Here is a 14815-nt window from a genome sequence, read left to right on the forward strand (position 1 = left end):
TCATAAAGAAAAAAGCAGAGGACGTTTTGATGTTTCGTTTACACTCCCCATTTACCATTTTGGCAAGAATGCAAGCTCTCTCACTTTAAGACACTGTGTGTATCTAGCAACATGACTCAACTCATTAGCTCCTACGAGCAAGCAAAATTGCAGCCTCCATGTCTTCGGAAGATTATTTTTGAACATTAAAGGCTTGATTGAAGAGTTCAAAGGCGATTGCAATTAGCTCGATTCAAATTGTAAAAACTATGAAGAGGTCCTTGAATTGTGTTCACCTCACATGACGTTCCGGCATATCCGGGTGGACAAGAGCACATTTCAACAGCCGATGCTGTCATCTCTCCTCTGGCAAAGGGATAACCTACTTGCATTGAGAATAAGTGGAGTCTACACAAACAAACACAAACATGTTAGAACTTTTGAAACCATCGTCTATTAAAAGTAATTGCGCGCTAATCTAACTGTGAAAATGGTCATTTTAGAACTGCTACAGTGTGGGATCCATTGACTCGAGGTGTTTCTTTACCTGTACACAGCACTGGGTTCTGTACTGTAAGAGGCTCTGACCATCAGTCTGGTCATGTTTGCCAAGACGGTCATGAAGTCCCTGCGACTGACTGGCTGAGCAGTGTCTGAAACCAGGAAGTTTTCGGCAAGGAGAGCGACGCTATTGCTGCTCGGTGAGGACGGATACACGGGTAATCCGTACCGTCTGTCCATAATTTTGATCCCGCCACCCTGCCAGAGAGTGGAATATGTCATTCTGTACACATGAGTTCCAATTGACAAGTTGTGATTTACTTCAAAGAACCAAAATCACCTTGGAAGAAATCATTTAAGAATCATTCAATGAAGGGCTGAAAGTTCTGTCAATATTTGCGAACGGACTCGGTGAAAAGTGATTCGAGCCTAGGCCCGGGCATTTGACGATCTCTTGTTGAGAACCGATCGATGGCATGTAGCGGTTAACGCAGAGTGACAACGGCTGATGGAGAGGGAAGGGAGGGAGAACGTGAGCTCACCATGCCGATAAGCCATTAAATAACAACTAATTGAGGGAGGAGAAGGAGGGCACACAGGGAGACGGGTAGCAGAAGTTGTGCCGAGGCAGACGTGCATACCGCATACAGTTTACGGGCCAAGCTACAGAGGGAAAGAGAAGATCGACAATTAGATGCACAATCAACTGACGCTGAAGAAACCCTGCCAAGGAGATCAAAAGCCCAACTATCTTATGTCTTATAAGATTGTCCGATAAGATTCAACATTTGCGACCGAAATTTGTGTGAGTGTGTCCAAGGCAAGAGTGTTGTAAAAATGACTGTTTGGGAAAAAACTTGGCTTCGAAAATGCTTCTTAACATCTGGGGAAACTACTTTTATACAAAACACAACAACAGGTAATGCTTGTATATTTTTATTTACAATCATTTCCTTGTTTCTAGCCCCGCCCTGTTTTGGGAGAAATCCACTCATGGCCCATCATGATTCTTGGTGAGTAGCAGAAATGATGGCAGCAGAAACTATTAGTGAGGTAAGAGAACTTTTTCTTTACACAAAAAAATACAAGTCCGAACATAAAAAATCCAAATCCATGAAATTACAATGGGGTAATATTTCACGTTTGAGCATGGATACCAGCAAATTTGGAGAACGTGAGTGCGGTGAAAAAATGATTTTGAAGGAGAAAGGGTGCAAGGAGGGTCATATACAAAAATTCTGTGTAAATATCCCATGTTACAAAGTGGACACCTGCATCTTATAGACAAGTGCAGCCTTTATATGTATGACTTTTCCCCCCCTTTTTTTAAATTTAGGCGGGTCAGCTGATATTCCAGTTCACACAATAGTCCAAAAATGAAAGTATAAACTAATTTAAGTGCAGGTACTACACCCAGGTAGCTACAATACTGGTCAAAGTTTTAGAACGCCAACATTTTCCTTTTTTTATTTATTTTTTATTTTTTTTTCGATATTTCATACACAGTGTCTAACTGGACTCTGAAATGAAAGCAAACCAAAATGTGTTCTACATGTTCTAAACGTTCGACTCATTAAAGTAGCCACTTAACACAAAATACAGTCAATTGTTTATGTAAATCTATTAGCATTTTTTAATTTCATTTACAATAGATTAATTAGATTATTTAATAAGCTACATGACAAAAACAGGCGATACATTTGAACGAACCAATTTTAGGGAGGAGCTTAATTGACGGGGGCAACGGGGGCAGGCTGAATGTGGCCCCGGTGCCTTCCTTTGCCCATCCTGAATTTATGCCGGTTTTTATTTGCCCTAAGTAATGACACACTCTGTAACTAATGTGTACACGGTATTGATTTGAGGGATGGCCACTACTTGAGGAAATATGATACTTTTGTTTGTGTCACTGTCGACAGAGGTACTGAATTATTTAACAATACGGCATAATGCTGAAAAGCCACAAGGCAAGGATTTATGTACTGTGATTGTCTTTTATTTGATTTGAGGATGCGCGGTGGTTAGCAAGTCTGCCTCACAGTCTGAGTGGTTTTCTGCAGATACTCCGATGTCCCCCCCCTCCCAAAAAAAAAACATGCTTAAATTGACATATGGCCCAGAAAGGCCAGATTCTTACAAAATTCTCCTTGCACCAGTAGTAAGTCGTTGTGTCGCTTGAGTGTCTTCTACCGACTGCTATTGTAGAATTTTGGTTTCGTCTAACTTGTGCAGGTGTATGCCTACCTAATATTGTTTATGTTTGGTCACAAAGATGATTGAGAGATAATTGTCCATTAAGCCATTGGAGATGCATACAATGCACATTTGCGTGCTTGTGGGTGACTGTTAGACAAACAACGCATGTTGGAAGGGTTGATTGCCGCGAGACAGACAGCAAAGAGAGAGACGGCTAGCAGCTTGACAGCATGTAGGTGGTTCGTTATTGTCGTCGTCGCGAGCAGCTTTTTGTTGACAACAAGGCCGACACTTGTCTTTATGCTTTTCTCCTCCTCCTCCTCCTCCTCCTCCTCCTCCTCCTCCCAGTCTGTCACTCTCACTGACATCTCTTTAAATAACATTTGCTGATCTTTCATTCTCGGTTCCTATACCTCTGTCTTTCCTCTTCCTGCTTCTGTCCAATTAGTCTCATAAATCAATTCTATGGTTTCCTTTCAACCATTTTATTGGTTGTAAGGTTTATTTAAAACAATTTGTAGTTTTTGTGCAGCACATGCGCGCACGGTTTAGCGATACGAATTATGTAAAGCATTATGAATAAGTGTGTGCTTTGCTTATTGCTGCTGTTCATCATATCGCCACTAGCTGATGACATAGTGACATACTGAGAGACCAGGAGGGGAGAATTTTCATAGACTGTTTTATTGCTAGTCCATCATTGATCTGAGAGTTGGTAATGTTTATCCGGCCACCTTAGGAACAAATCTGGGTGTAGCCATTTCAAAAATACTCTATAATAATAATAATAATAATTAATATAGTGTTTGGGTTTTTAGGGATATTAAGATTGAACTTACCTCAATGATAAGGTCTGGTTCTGAAGTGACTCTAACAGTCTGTTCCTGCTGATCTATAGTGTAAGACACAGTGTAGACCATGGTCCCTCCATAGGCTGGTACCTAAGAAAAAATACAACACCAACTGTAAACACAGTGAATTTTTTTTCGATTATAAGACAAAAATACAAAAATACAAAAAAAAAAAATCCTGCCATTTCTATGCAGCATAAGCAATGTGCTGAAACATCACTCTAAAAGGCTTGACATTGGATTCCCAATTACTGTGCATTGTGTGGGTAAGTCTGTTTATTAGATAAACTATTTAGCGGGATTTGCTGATACTGCAAATATGCAGGGCTATACTGATGATGCCCATAACAGTAGGAAAATGTCTTCTGAATCCGAGCCATTAAGAAACCAAATATTTAATTACATGGATTAAAGCCTGATATTAAAAGGAAGACGCGGTGCACTTGTGGGTGATAGTGTACACTTGCTGGACCATGAATATCATGAAGCCCTCTGTCAATATTAAGATAAGTGGGATATGTTTGCATGTAAGGCAAATGGGTATTCAAGTTGAGAATACTACATAAATGCATTAGATAATGTACAATTTATTTTCATATATATGAATAAATTGTGTGCGTATATTCACTATCCAATAGAGGACGTCCTGAATTTACAAACGAGTTCCGTTCCTACACTGTCGGATTTCACCGTTAAAGTCGAAATTTACGTCAAAAGACTTTATTATTCTTATTATTATTATTATTTATTTTTATGCAGTATTTAAACTAGTTTTTTCTGATATCAATTTTGCTTTTTGTTTTTCAGAATGCTGTGTTTAGACTAGTGGGGCAGCATATACATATTTTCAAGGAAATTTGGAAAACATTAAAATCGTGTTTTCATTAATTGTTTGGCGACTTATATTTGATGTTTAAAAAAAAGTCAATTTATAAAAAGTGCAAAATCCTATACATGTTATTCCTATATTATTATTAGCCAGCATTATGAAAGCTCCAAAGTACCGGTCGTAAAACCAGTGTAGTACAACTAGTGATTGATGGTTTTTCATTCACCAAACTTTATATACTGTATAAACGCAATAAGAATGAGAGAACGAGAGTATTTCTGTCAACTACACAGAATCGTCTTTACAGTAGAGTAGCGCAACGCTGCGTCAGCATGATGGCAGAATTTATTCCTCTCTCTGCAACCTGAACGCTCACACAAGGGAGGGGGTTGAAGTGAAGGCATAAGATGGCCATAACAACAGAAAGAAACGGACATTGTTGAGGAAGAGGAGCAAGAAACCGAGCTTAGGACAGTGAGGGAAAGTTACAACGGGGAGTATGGAAGTGGATTTAATGCCTCTATAAACCTCTTCCATCTTTTGCACTCAATCTTAGACCTGGAGGAGGAATCACCCATTTCACAGCTGAATGAAAACACTCACACACACACACATGCACTGTACTGACCATTTTATTGACTAACACTTATTCTCCATCTAACCCCATTTGCTGATTTGGACTCTGGACGACAGTAAAATCATAGTCGAAAGGCACAGTACAGCTAGCGTTGAGGGGCTGCATCACGATTAACCGACATGCCCTCCAGTATGGATGGCCCATCTAATCAAATGGAGCCAGCACTTAATAGCGAGACTGTAAAAGTAAAAGACACAACACAAGACGACAAATTGGCTATTAACGTAATAGTGCAAATGCTGAGACACGCAGCCACACTATGATGCTACTGCCCCCCCGCCCCACAAAAAAAAAAAAACACATTTATTGGATAATGTTCTTTCCTTTATGTATGTGAAAACAGTGAAAGTTATGAGCGACTTTGATTTAACAAAAGTAACAAAACTCTTATTTCAGCTGTCCTTGGTCTTTCAAGATGTATTAGCACACAAAGCAACAGTTCATCAACTTGTAGCTTATGAAAAGTTTAACTATTATTTCATTTAAAGCAGAAGTCAACCCAAACAGATTTTTTTCAAAAATATGTTCCCAGCAGGCCCACTATATGAAACACGGCATTCTGATAAATATTGCCTTTGTGGACTATAAATTAAGCAGCAAAATGCACTCGTTTTTAGCCATCTCTGGGGCGGCCATTTTGTCTTCTGTCGACTGAAAATGACATCACAGCTGCTAACAATGACCAATCACAGCTGACCTGTATTCTGAATCTGAGCCGTGATTGGTCGTTGTGAGCAGTTATGATGTCATTTTCAGTCGACAGAAGTAACAAAATGGCCGCCCCCAGAGATGGCTAAAAACGAGTGGATTAACACTTATTCCACAAACGCAATATTTATCAGAATGCCCCGTTTCAACTAGTGGGCTTGCATAGAAGATATTCTTGAAAAAAATATGTTTGGGTTGACTTCCACTTTAAGTGTTGTTGTTTTTTTTGTTTTTTTCCGGGTGTTATAAGCATGTTGAAGAAAATGTGTCAGACGTTCATCGCTTCTTCAATTTCAGACATTCAATGTGGAAAGTAATCAAAGCTTTTGCCATGGCAACCTAATGACCGAATCTCTGCACTGGGGAGCGGTAATAAAAGAAAGTCACCGTGGGGAGTAGAAAAGAGCAAGAAAGTCTGAAAGCATGGGGAGGGTGGAATTAGAGGGGACAGAAACAAAAGAACAATAGTGGCACTGACACACTGGCAGCTACAAAAGACATCAGTGCGATTCCCCCTTGAGAGCTCACTAAGCCTGTTATTAACTCTGGTGACCGAAATAAAGAGGAAGAAGGTATCATCCTGGCGGTCAGGAACCCCAATCAGAAAGTTCACGTTGCTGTCGGTACAAGGAAAGCATGTGGCTGCTTGAGAAAGTCTCATTTTAAATAAGTGAACTTCCTTAAAATGGAATTGTAAAGCATAACATATGATTTGATCACATTGAGCACTTAATATCCGTATACAGTCAATGTGAGCGTATAACAAGAAGAAAGCGAGGTAAGAACACACAGGCATGATTTAAAAAAAAAAAAAAAATTTTTTTTAAAAACATGGGAAAGATGAGGAAAAGATTTTATGGTCTCTTCTTGGGAGTGTGTATTTGGTATAAAGCAAGATTAGGTATAAAAATGACACACACACACATTACAGTTTTCCCATGGCATTCCCACCAGAGCCTCCCATGCGTATGACACGCAAACTTTGAATATGTTTACATATGCAAGTAAAATTGTTATTCTGACCTATTTTGTTATTATTTTATTATTACTTCCAACCAGACAGCCGTGTGTATTTTAAAATGATAAATATACGTATGTGCAACTTCCTGCTCCTGACGGGGCGGCATTAAGCGTAGGAATCGTAGACTAGGCTAACGGATACCATATCCTCATGAGATTTTAACAACTGTGGTTAGAGAAAAATTAAAGCAAGACAATTTTGACTAAAACGCGACTCCACTTGTTGAGATTCTAGCAATAACTCATTTTTAGGCCCATGATGAAACCTCCAATTATAAACACAAAATACGTACATAAACAAAACTGTCACTATGAAAAAAAAAAAAACGGTGGGCGTTGCTTGATTTATAATTCTGATGAACAATTCATTTGTAGAAAGGTCTCATTTGTGATCTTGTGTTTCTTAATGACACATAATTTGACTTGTGCAGGTACAAAAGTATTCATAGAATCCTCAGAATACATATAATCCGAATTTTGATCCTAGTCCCACAATTCTAATCGACTTCATATGTTTTATAATGCTTCAATGATGAATATATTTGTGAATAGGATCACGGAATCAAAAAAATATATTTTCCCATGGGGAGCACAGGATTGACGTGCAGGGCCCCTTGCAAACACATCACAGACACACAAACGTGTGTGTGTGTGTGACAGCAAATTATTTGTCTGACAAAAAAAAGCGGCACAAATCTGCCGAGATTGATGTAAGGGCATCTTTTCAGCCATGTAAGTGGGGAAAAAATGAAGAGGGAAGAGAGGAGAAAAGAAAGTGGAACGGGCAAATCCATCCCATCGTGACCAGATTAGGAGCGGCGCCGCACTGCAACGTCCCACGCATCCATTCTCGGATGGTGATCCTGGCAGATAAATATTTTCTCGCAAAAAAAAAAAAAAAAGAAAAAAAAAGTGAATTCATTTATCAAACTGTGATATGTCACAGGGACACAAACATGGTTCTGGACAAGGCACCATATGGGGAAGCTAAATCGGAGGAAAATCGTCACACTAAACTTTGTATACTTTGACGTGAAAGACAATCCCACAGCGTGTCAGGTTTTAGCAGCGTTTATGTTCGGTGAAGACACTTACACGTTCATCTATTACGCTTCCATTCATTCCTTTTGTCTCCAGCGACTCTCCATCTGTCTCTCCCTGTCACTCCTTCCCCAACAAGTGAGGAACATTCCCGCTTTCCAGCCTTTATCTGGAGTGACAGTGAATGTGTGAGTTGGAAGCAATTTGTCTACTTGACTACTTTGACTGAAGGCGGATGAAACTGTTGAGAACTTGAATACTGTTTAGCCCTGAACTGCTTTAAAACACTTGAAAATACCTCACTCTGCTCAATGGCAATACTGAGAAATATCAGTGATGGGAACACAACAATTCGGTGACACAAGAATGAAGCAAAGCAACCCAATAAAAGATTCCCATACACAGCATTTGCCTTTTTTTTTTTTTTTTTTTTTTTTTTTACAATTTTAAAGTTTGTACTCATTTTTGTAATATAAATGAGAGTCGTGCGTCCACTGTTTCTAACAGATAATCTATGAGAGCATCCTTGTGAATGAGCAGTTCTCAGACCCAGACAAGCATTAAAATACCCAAATGTGCTTTCTGGACCAATAAGCATCCACTTAGCGTGCTGACGGGCCAATGAGCATCCTTGGCTTGAACGACACAGCAGGTCATGCGTGAAGCGCGGGAATTGTCACGCACACACTTAGACGTACGTAAAGCCAGGGCTAGCTTGTCATTACACATGTCACTTCCAGTGACATCCTCTAAAGTAACAGGAAGTAGTAGTAGCGTGTGTGTGTGTGTGTGTGTGTTTGAGTTTGTGTGTCAAATCGGAGTACGTCCGTAACACGATCTTTGACTGAAGCAAATAATCCCTTTTTCATACCGTGTACACGCACCGACAGAGCAGACAGCGGTATTTGTTTCTCATGTTCAGATGCATCAGTTCTGCTTTGCTGTCCCCAGTGCCTCTAAAACACATCATTATCCGACTGATATGGGTCTGACAGTGTGTGTGCGTGCGTGTGTGTGTGCGTGCCTACTGCCCACATTCAATGGAGAGATGTGTTTTCGTATACTCATGTCTGTTAATACGAAATGTACGTACGACACTTATACCACTCTAGCTGATACATTTTTGTGACATGTTCAAAGTAGGACAGGTTTAAGGTTTACAACATGCACTCTAAAAAAAATAATTTGGGGTAAAAAATGGACTGATTCACTACCTGGGTCAATTTGACCCATTTTTCTTGGTTGTTTTTGCAAAAACAGCCAAAAAATTGGCTGTTTTGTACAAAACAACATAAGGTGGATCAAATTGACCCAATTAGTGGATCGGGCCATTTTTGACCATAAAAAAAAATTAGATGGTGCAAGTGAGTGCCAGCCTTGTTTTGGTTCCAGTATGTTTTTATGGTTAATACCCAGTCGTGATTCAATTAACTGTGCGCAGAGATGTGGACTGAATATGACGCACAACAATGGAACGCACTTTTGGCGGACACCATGGTCTCAATTCGATTGTTTCTTCTTTGCCAATGAGAGTTTTGTTTCGTGCCACGCAATCACCAGCAAACGCAGCGAAAGGCCATTCAGCTTGAAGTGGACCGTCAAAGACAGAAACAAAGAACTGTGGGAAAAGGCAGGAGAAGGAAGTGGAGAAGTTCAGAGGGCACCGTCTTTCCGATGATATATATACCATTTGAACATGATCCAAATAAAACTGTGACCTGTGATTTAGACACACGTCTTCTAAGGCGACAGTAGACAAATGACTATGAATCCATAATAGCCTCCAGGTTCCCCCAATGGGATGGATTAAACTTCACTCTCAACTCTTCAACTCTCACAATTCTTCAAGTGATGGATTGGAAGTAAGTTTCTTAGTGTGTGTGTGTCTGACTTCCTGTTTTTGCAGGCTGTCTTTGTTTACCGAGTTGCGTTTCTCTTCCTTGCCCAAGATCTTTATTGTGGTGACGCCAAGCAATTTTTTTTTTTTTTTTTTTTTTAGCTCAGGGGCGGGAAATCGTTTTCGATTTCAGTATATGAAGTCCTTCGTATGTCATACCAAATTTTTGAAAAAAAATATGATACAAGGGTCAAACAAATTTTCTTTAGGGTTTTATAATACTTCCTCTTACGTTTTTTGTTTTTTTTAATAATTGACAATGGGCAGTTGGCTCTTGACCCTCGGTGTCATTGAACGCCCGCAATGGTGCCATAAGCCAGTTCAGGGTTTGCTATTCTGAACTATAACAGGATTTCAACGGACAAATCTCTTGCAAGTATGTGCAACAAGAATACGTTATTATTGAGCTCAACGGGCAAAACGATATTTACTCTAAAAGACATACAGAGCGGTATACAGAAGAGGAGGTGCTGAGGGGAGATTCGAGAGGCATGATTAAGGAACAGGAGGGGAGAAAAAAATGGGAGTCCTGGAGAGACAGAGTGAGTTAGAGGAGGGGGCCCACGAAAAGAAACAAAGATGGAGGGATGGTTGGAGGGACGAAGGGGAAGAAGTACAGACAAATAAATGAAATGACAAGCCGGGGCCTGCGGGCGGTGAAGTAATGAAATGCAGCGGCAGCAGTCTCTTCCTCGAAGCCATGACACCCAGACAAACATCACAGGCAGTCTGCTGTGGAAGAACAACGCCACTTCGCATGCTTGGACTCCAGCTATTTGCCAGCTCAAGTGTTAAAAGTCTAATCATGGCTAGAGTGACAAAAGAAAAGGAGGCACGCGTTCAAATAGTCGACATTAACAGAAGCCGATCCAGGGAAGCATCGCTGGGGGGAGGCGGGTGTCCCGGCAGGATGAGTCCTCACAAGGCCTGCTAGCTTCCGACCGTTCATTTTTTGATCACGCGCATTTGTTTGTGCGAGTCAGTCCTAATGATGCAGCCTTGGGTCAGAGACGACGCATTTGCCTGTCAATGCGGTAATAAGTGCGCAAAATAACCTGGAAGAGTGTGTCTTATGGCTGGTTTTATGACAAGAAGTAACAAATCGTGCAAAGAACACTTCATCATGTTCCACATCACAAACATGTGCACACATCAACAACATACAAGAAATGACTCACAGAGTAAATCCAGAGCCTGAAATGTAGGGGTGTAACGATTAACTGAAAATGGATTAAAAATCGATTCTAACAGATTCATCGATTTGAATCGAGGCAAATCGAACTTCAGCACTCACAAGCCCTATGCGGCAACACCTAACAAAAGACAACATACCTAAATCATTAGAATATACTAATTTAGAATACTAAAAAAATGATATATATCTTTTTTCCCATTCCAGATAAATACTACATTTTGAATGTGTAGATCAAATTATGCACTTGCGCCAAAAATCCTTGCGTATTGCGTTTGGGGGTGGCTGCAGCACCACACTAGCGCACAGAGACACGCATGGTAGTGATTTTTTTTTAAAAATCCAATCGAAAATCGGGAACTGAAAATCGAATCGGGGCTTCAGTGAATCTTTACATCCCTACTGAAATGACAACATGCATCTTTTCACGGAGCACATGTCACCGGATTTCAGATTTACTCCGTGTTGAGCTTTTTCTTTCTTTTTGTAAAAGGCTCTCACTGACGGTAAAAAAAAAAAGCTGCTTAATAAATAAGGCGAAGTGGACAAAAAGAGTACAATGGAATCCAATGGAGAGTGAGCTGCATGTGCACTTTGTTTGAAACCCCCCCCCCCAAAAAAAAACATTATGATAATATTACGAGTATATCATTTCACTACGCAGCCTCCCTCTCACCTTATTTCCCAGGTATGATTCGGGTGCGTTCCAGTAGTAAGCGTTGCCAAGGTTGTCCACCACGTCTGCATGGTGGACGCTTAGATACTGAGGTGTCTGTCTGTGAATAGGCCACACGATCCGTCCCGAATCCCCACTCAGGTACCAGCCAGTCAGCGTGCTCTCCTGCGCAAAAGTCATTCAAAAAGACGGACAAGGTTCATTATTGAGCTCTCCAATTCAGTGATTCCCAACGACTACGCTGCAGTCCAGCAGTTTGACGTGACAGATCATTAGGGCCTCAAATCATTAGTTTTTACGATTAAAAAGTCAGTCATGCATATTGACAGGCAGAACAAGTACGGTAAATGCTTTTCCACTAGATGACCGAAGGTACAATTATTGCTATTTGCAACACAGAATAATTGTGCTCAACTGACAACAAGTTTTCAGTAAATGGAGTCGGTATTACCATTATTTTGGTATATACAGACTTTTTTTGCCTGATGGTGTGTTATAAGATTCTAACAAAATAATGGAAAGCCTCGGCTCAGTAAACATTGAGAAAAACTGCTCTAATCCACTTTTTTTTTTTTTTTTTTTTTTTAAATGAATGCAGAAGAACTCATACCTCTTCTGTTGAACAAAACTTGAATCTGCACCAAACTGAACACATTCAATAGATGCCCACTTGCTGCATATACCTGCATGCGTGTTATAATTAAGAAATGAATCAGAGGTAAGTGGAAATATAATAATATTCTACGCAAGACTTGATTTTTTTTTTTTTTTGCCTTTAAACTTCTGCCTTGAACTTGAATTGTGCTTAGAAATTCTGCACATCTGTCACATGTTAGCCCTTCTGTGTGTGTGCATGTGAGGACCACCTCAGACACACATCTGTCATGCAATTAACCTGACCTTGGCTTACCCTTTTGAACACCCGCACACACACACACACACACACTATCAGTGTCTAAATCAAAGCTGTCATTCTGTCAACGCCCCCTCATCCCATCCCCTCACTTGTCAGTCAAAAAGTTTTTTCCTCTTTTCGCCTCTCACTTCATCCTCTCTCATCTTCTGGACTATTGCATCTTTTCCTCATTTCTCTTCTCACTCCAACTAATTCTGGCCAATATTTTTGCTTTGAAAAAAAAACAGTTAAAAATAATGTAGACTCCTGTCATCCAATACCTGGATGAATTTTGATCAGGCAAACGTTTTCCTGTATGAGTCGCAATAGATTATGTGGTGCCCCAATGGCAATTTGGTTTTCATAATTTATAGGGTGACTTTAATGCCCAAAACTGTTTAAACTACTCTGGGTGAAAACGGGTTCATCCCTTTCTCCAGCTCCTCTCTTCTTTTACGCTCCCATCTGCCTTTTCCACTGTAATAATAACCTCACTTATCTTACTTAGCAGCTGTCCGTGTCTGCACTTGGATCCTACAAAGACTGAACCGCAGTTAAATACCCGCTGCGGATTCCTCCGCCTCCTCCTCGCTATTGAACAATGTTTGCTTGTGAAAGCCAGAAAGGCAGATAATCCTAATCATAGTTTGTGTGCCATTTCTTACATTCTGATAAACCCACGTGGAGGCAGAGCACAGGCTCGTGACGCCCATGCAAGAGCATTTCTCGCAGCCGCGGGGATTGTCGCGCTGGAGATTGTAGAAACCTAGCTTGCAGCGGCCACAGTTCTCCCCTTCCACATTCTCCTGTTGAGCAAAGATGACAGAGACAAAAAGACAATGAGGGGAAAATAATGTCTCGTGAGCATGAGAAAAGAGATTTATAAAATGCCTTGCGGATGAGATTAAACATACAGTTGATCCATTTCCAAAATCTGATTAAACATATTTGTTGTTGGCAGATTCGGCTCGTCCAATCAGGGCGAGTCACTCACATGATTTGTTTGCAATATTTTTTATGATCGATACCCTTTTTGACACATCGCACCTACATTTTAGTTGCCCAGGCTTGGGACGGGCAGTCGGTGGGGGAATCAAACCCATTTCATAAACTCGGATTGTGTTTAAAAACACTTTATTGAGATATTGTTCATCATTATTCATCCATATTTTCTGCTAACCTATTAACTCATTCACTGCCAGACATTTTCGGACCCCCTTTTACCCTAACGTTTGAAAAAATGTAAAAAAAAATATATAAATAAATTCCTGGGATTGAATGGGTGGACTATGAAAAGACGAGTAAATTCGTCAATGGCCGTGAATGAGTTGATAAAATTTCACGCAGATTAAAAGTTGAAAAATGTATGGAGAAAAAAATAGTTCACCCTTTCCTCCAATTTTTAAGCTATGAACGGAAAAGAAATGACGTCCTACTTTTCTCCCATGAAGTATTTATGTTTTCATTGTCCAACTGTGTCCAACCGAACAATGACAGGCCATAATGGATCGTCTTGATAGTTATTATTTTTCCGTGTGTGTGTTTTGTTTGACCTTGCACATGCAGGGTGAAGTACACGGGTCACTGTTGCTGCTTCCCTCGATGCTGCAGTTACACGGCTGACAGTCCGGGAAGCCCATATAACCGATAGCGCACCTAAAGACAAATGGATTTAATAACACAAAAAGATGAAGGTGATGCGTATTTAAAAAAAAAAAAAAAAAAAAAAAAAAAAAAAGGATTCCATAAACAGTAGATCGCAAGGTCAATTTAGAAGTGTTGCAAGGCTCCAGGTGTAAAACCAAAAAACAGCTGACCTTGCAAAGCAGGTAAACATGCCTGCATGTGTAACACGCATCTCAGAGGAAACATTACACATAATTAACTGCCAACAGAGATTCGGCCATTAAAAACGAGTTGACTACGCTGCTTATTTTGCTGGCCTTAATTGTTGGCTGAACGGCTTTACAGGAGGATTATCTGATTTAAGGTGACAGAATCTTTTAGAAAGAACGAAAGAATTTGAATAAGACTACAATAAGCAGCCCCAAGCCGAAGAGAAGACAATGTCATCAAGTCGATGAAAGCGAAATGCGGCTTTTATTTCGTAAGCTTAAAAAGGTTGTCTCAAGTACAGTTTATTGATAAATCGTTACAAGTTTGAATGAAAACTGTTAAGGCAATTTTCAAAGACTAATTGGAACAGACAACAGCTGAAAGGTTCAGCTCACCTGTCACAATCTGTGTGTGTATTTATGTGTGCGCTACCTGTCACATCGCAGACCGCCAAACCCTTCCTTACAACGGCATGACCCCGGTGGCTGGGCTGTCAGTCAAACACGCACACACAGAAAAGCACACACACATTTTTTTTTTTTAAAACAAGCGTGCAA

At 40.2% G+C, this 14815-nt stretch overlaps 1 protein-coding gene across 4 annotated transcripts in view; it reads right to left on the bottom strand.

The window, feature by feature from the left end:
• The window catches only part of lama2 (laminin, alpha 2), a 111061-nt gene that overhangs the window by 61019 nt on the left and 35227 nt on the right, over positions 1-14815 (bottom strand). For all 4 annotated transcript variants that reach the window (XM_086019244.1, XM_086019245.1, XM_086019243.1 and 1 more), the window contains exons 11-17: positions 14691-14748; positions 13976-14078; positions 13088-13228; positions 11528-11692; positions 3516-3617; positions 527-738; positions 276-387 (exon numbers count right to left, since the gene is read on the bottom strand). In XM_086019244.1, coding sequence (XP_085875370.1) covers positions 276-387; positions 527-738; positions 3516-3617; positions 11528-11692; positions 13088-13228; positions 13976-14078; positions 14691-14748 — 893 coding nt within the window. The remainder of the gene's footprint in view (positions 1-275; positions 388-526; positions 739-3515; positions 3618-11527; positions 11693-13087; positions 13229-13975; positions 14079-14690; positions 14749-14815) is intronic.

The sequence above is a fragment of the Filicampus tigris genome, chromosome 20, assembly GCF_054856515.1.
Source record: "Filicampus tigris isolate MCC_2025a chromosome 20, RoL_Ftig_1.0, whole genome shotgun sequence".
NCBI lineage: Eukaryota > Metazoa > Chordata > Actinopteri > Syngnathiformes > Syngnathidae > Filicampus > Filicampus tigris.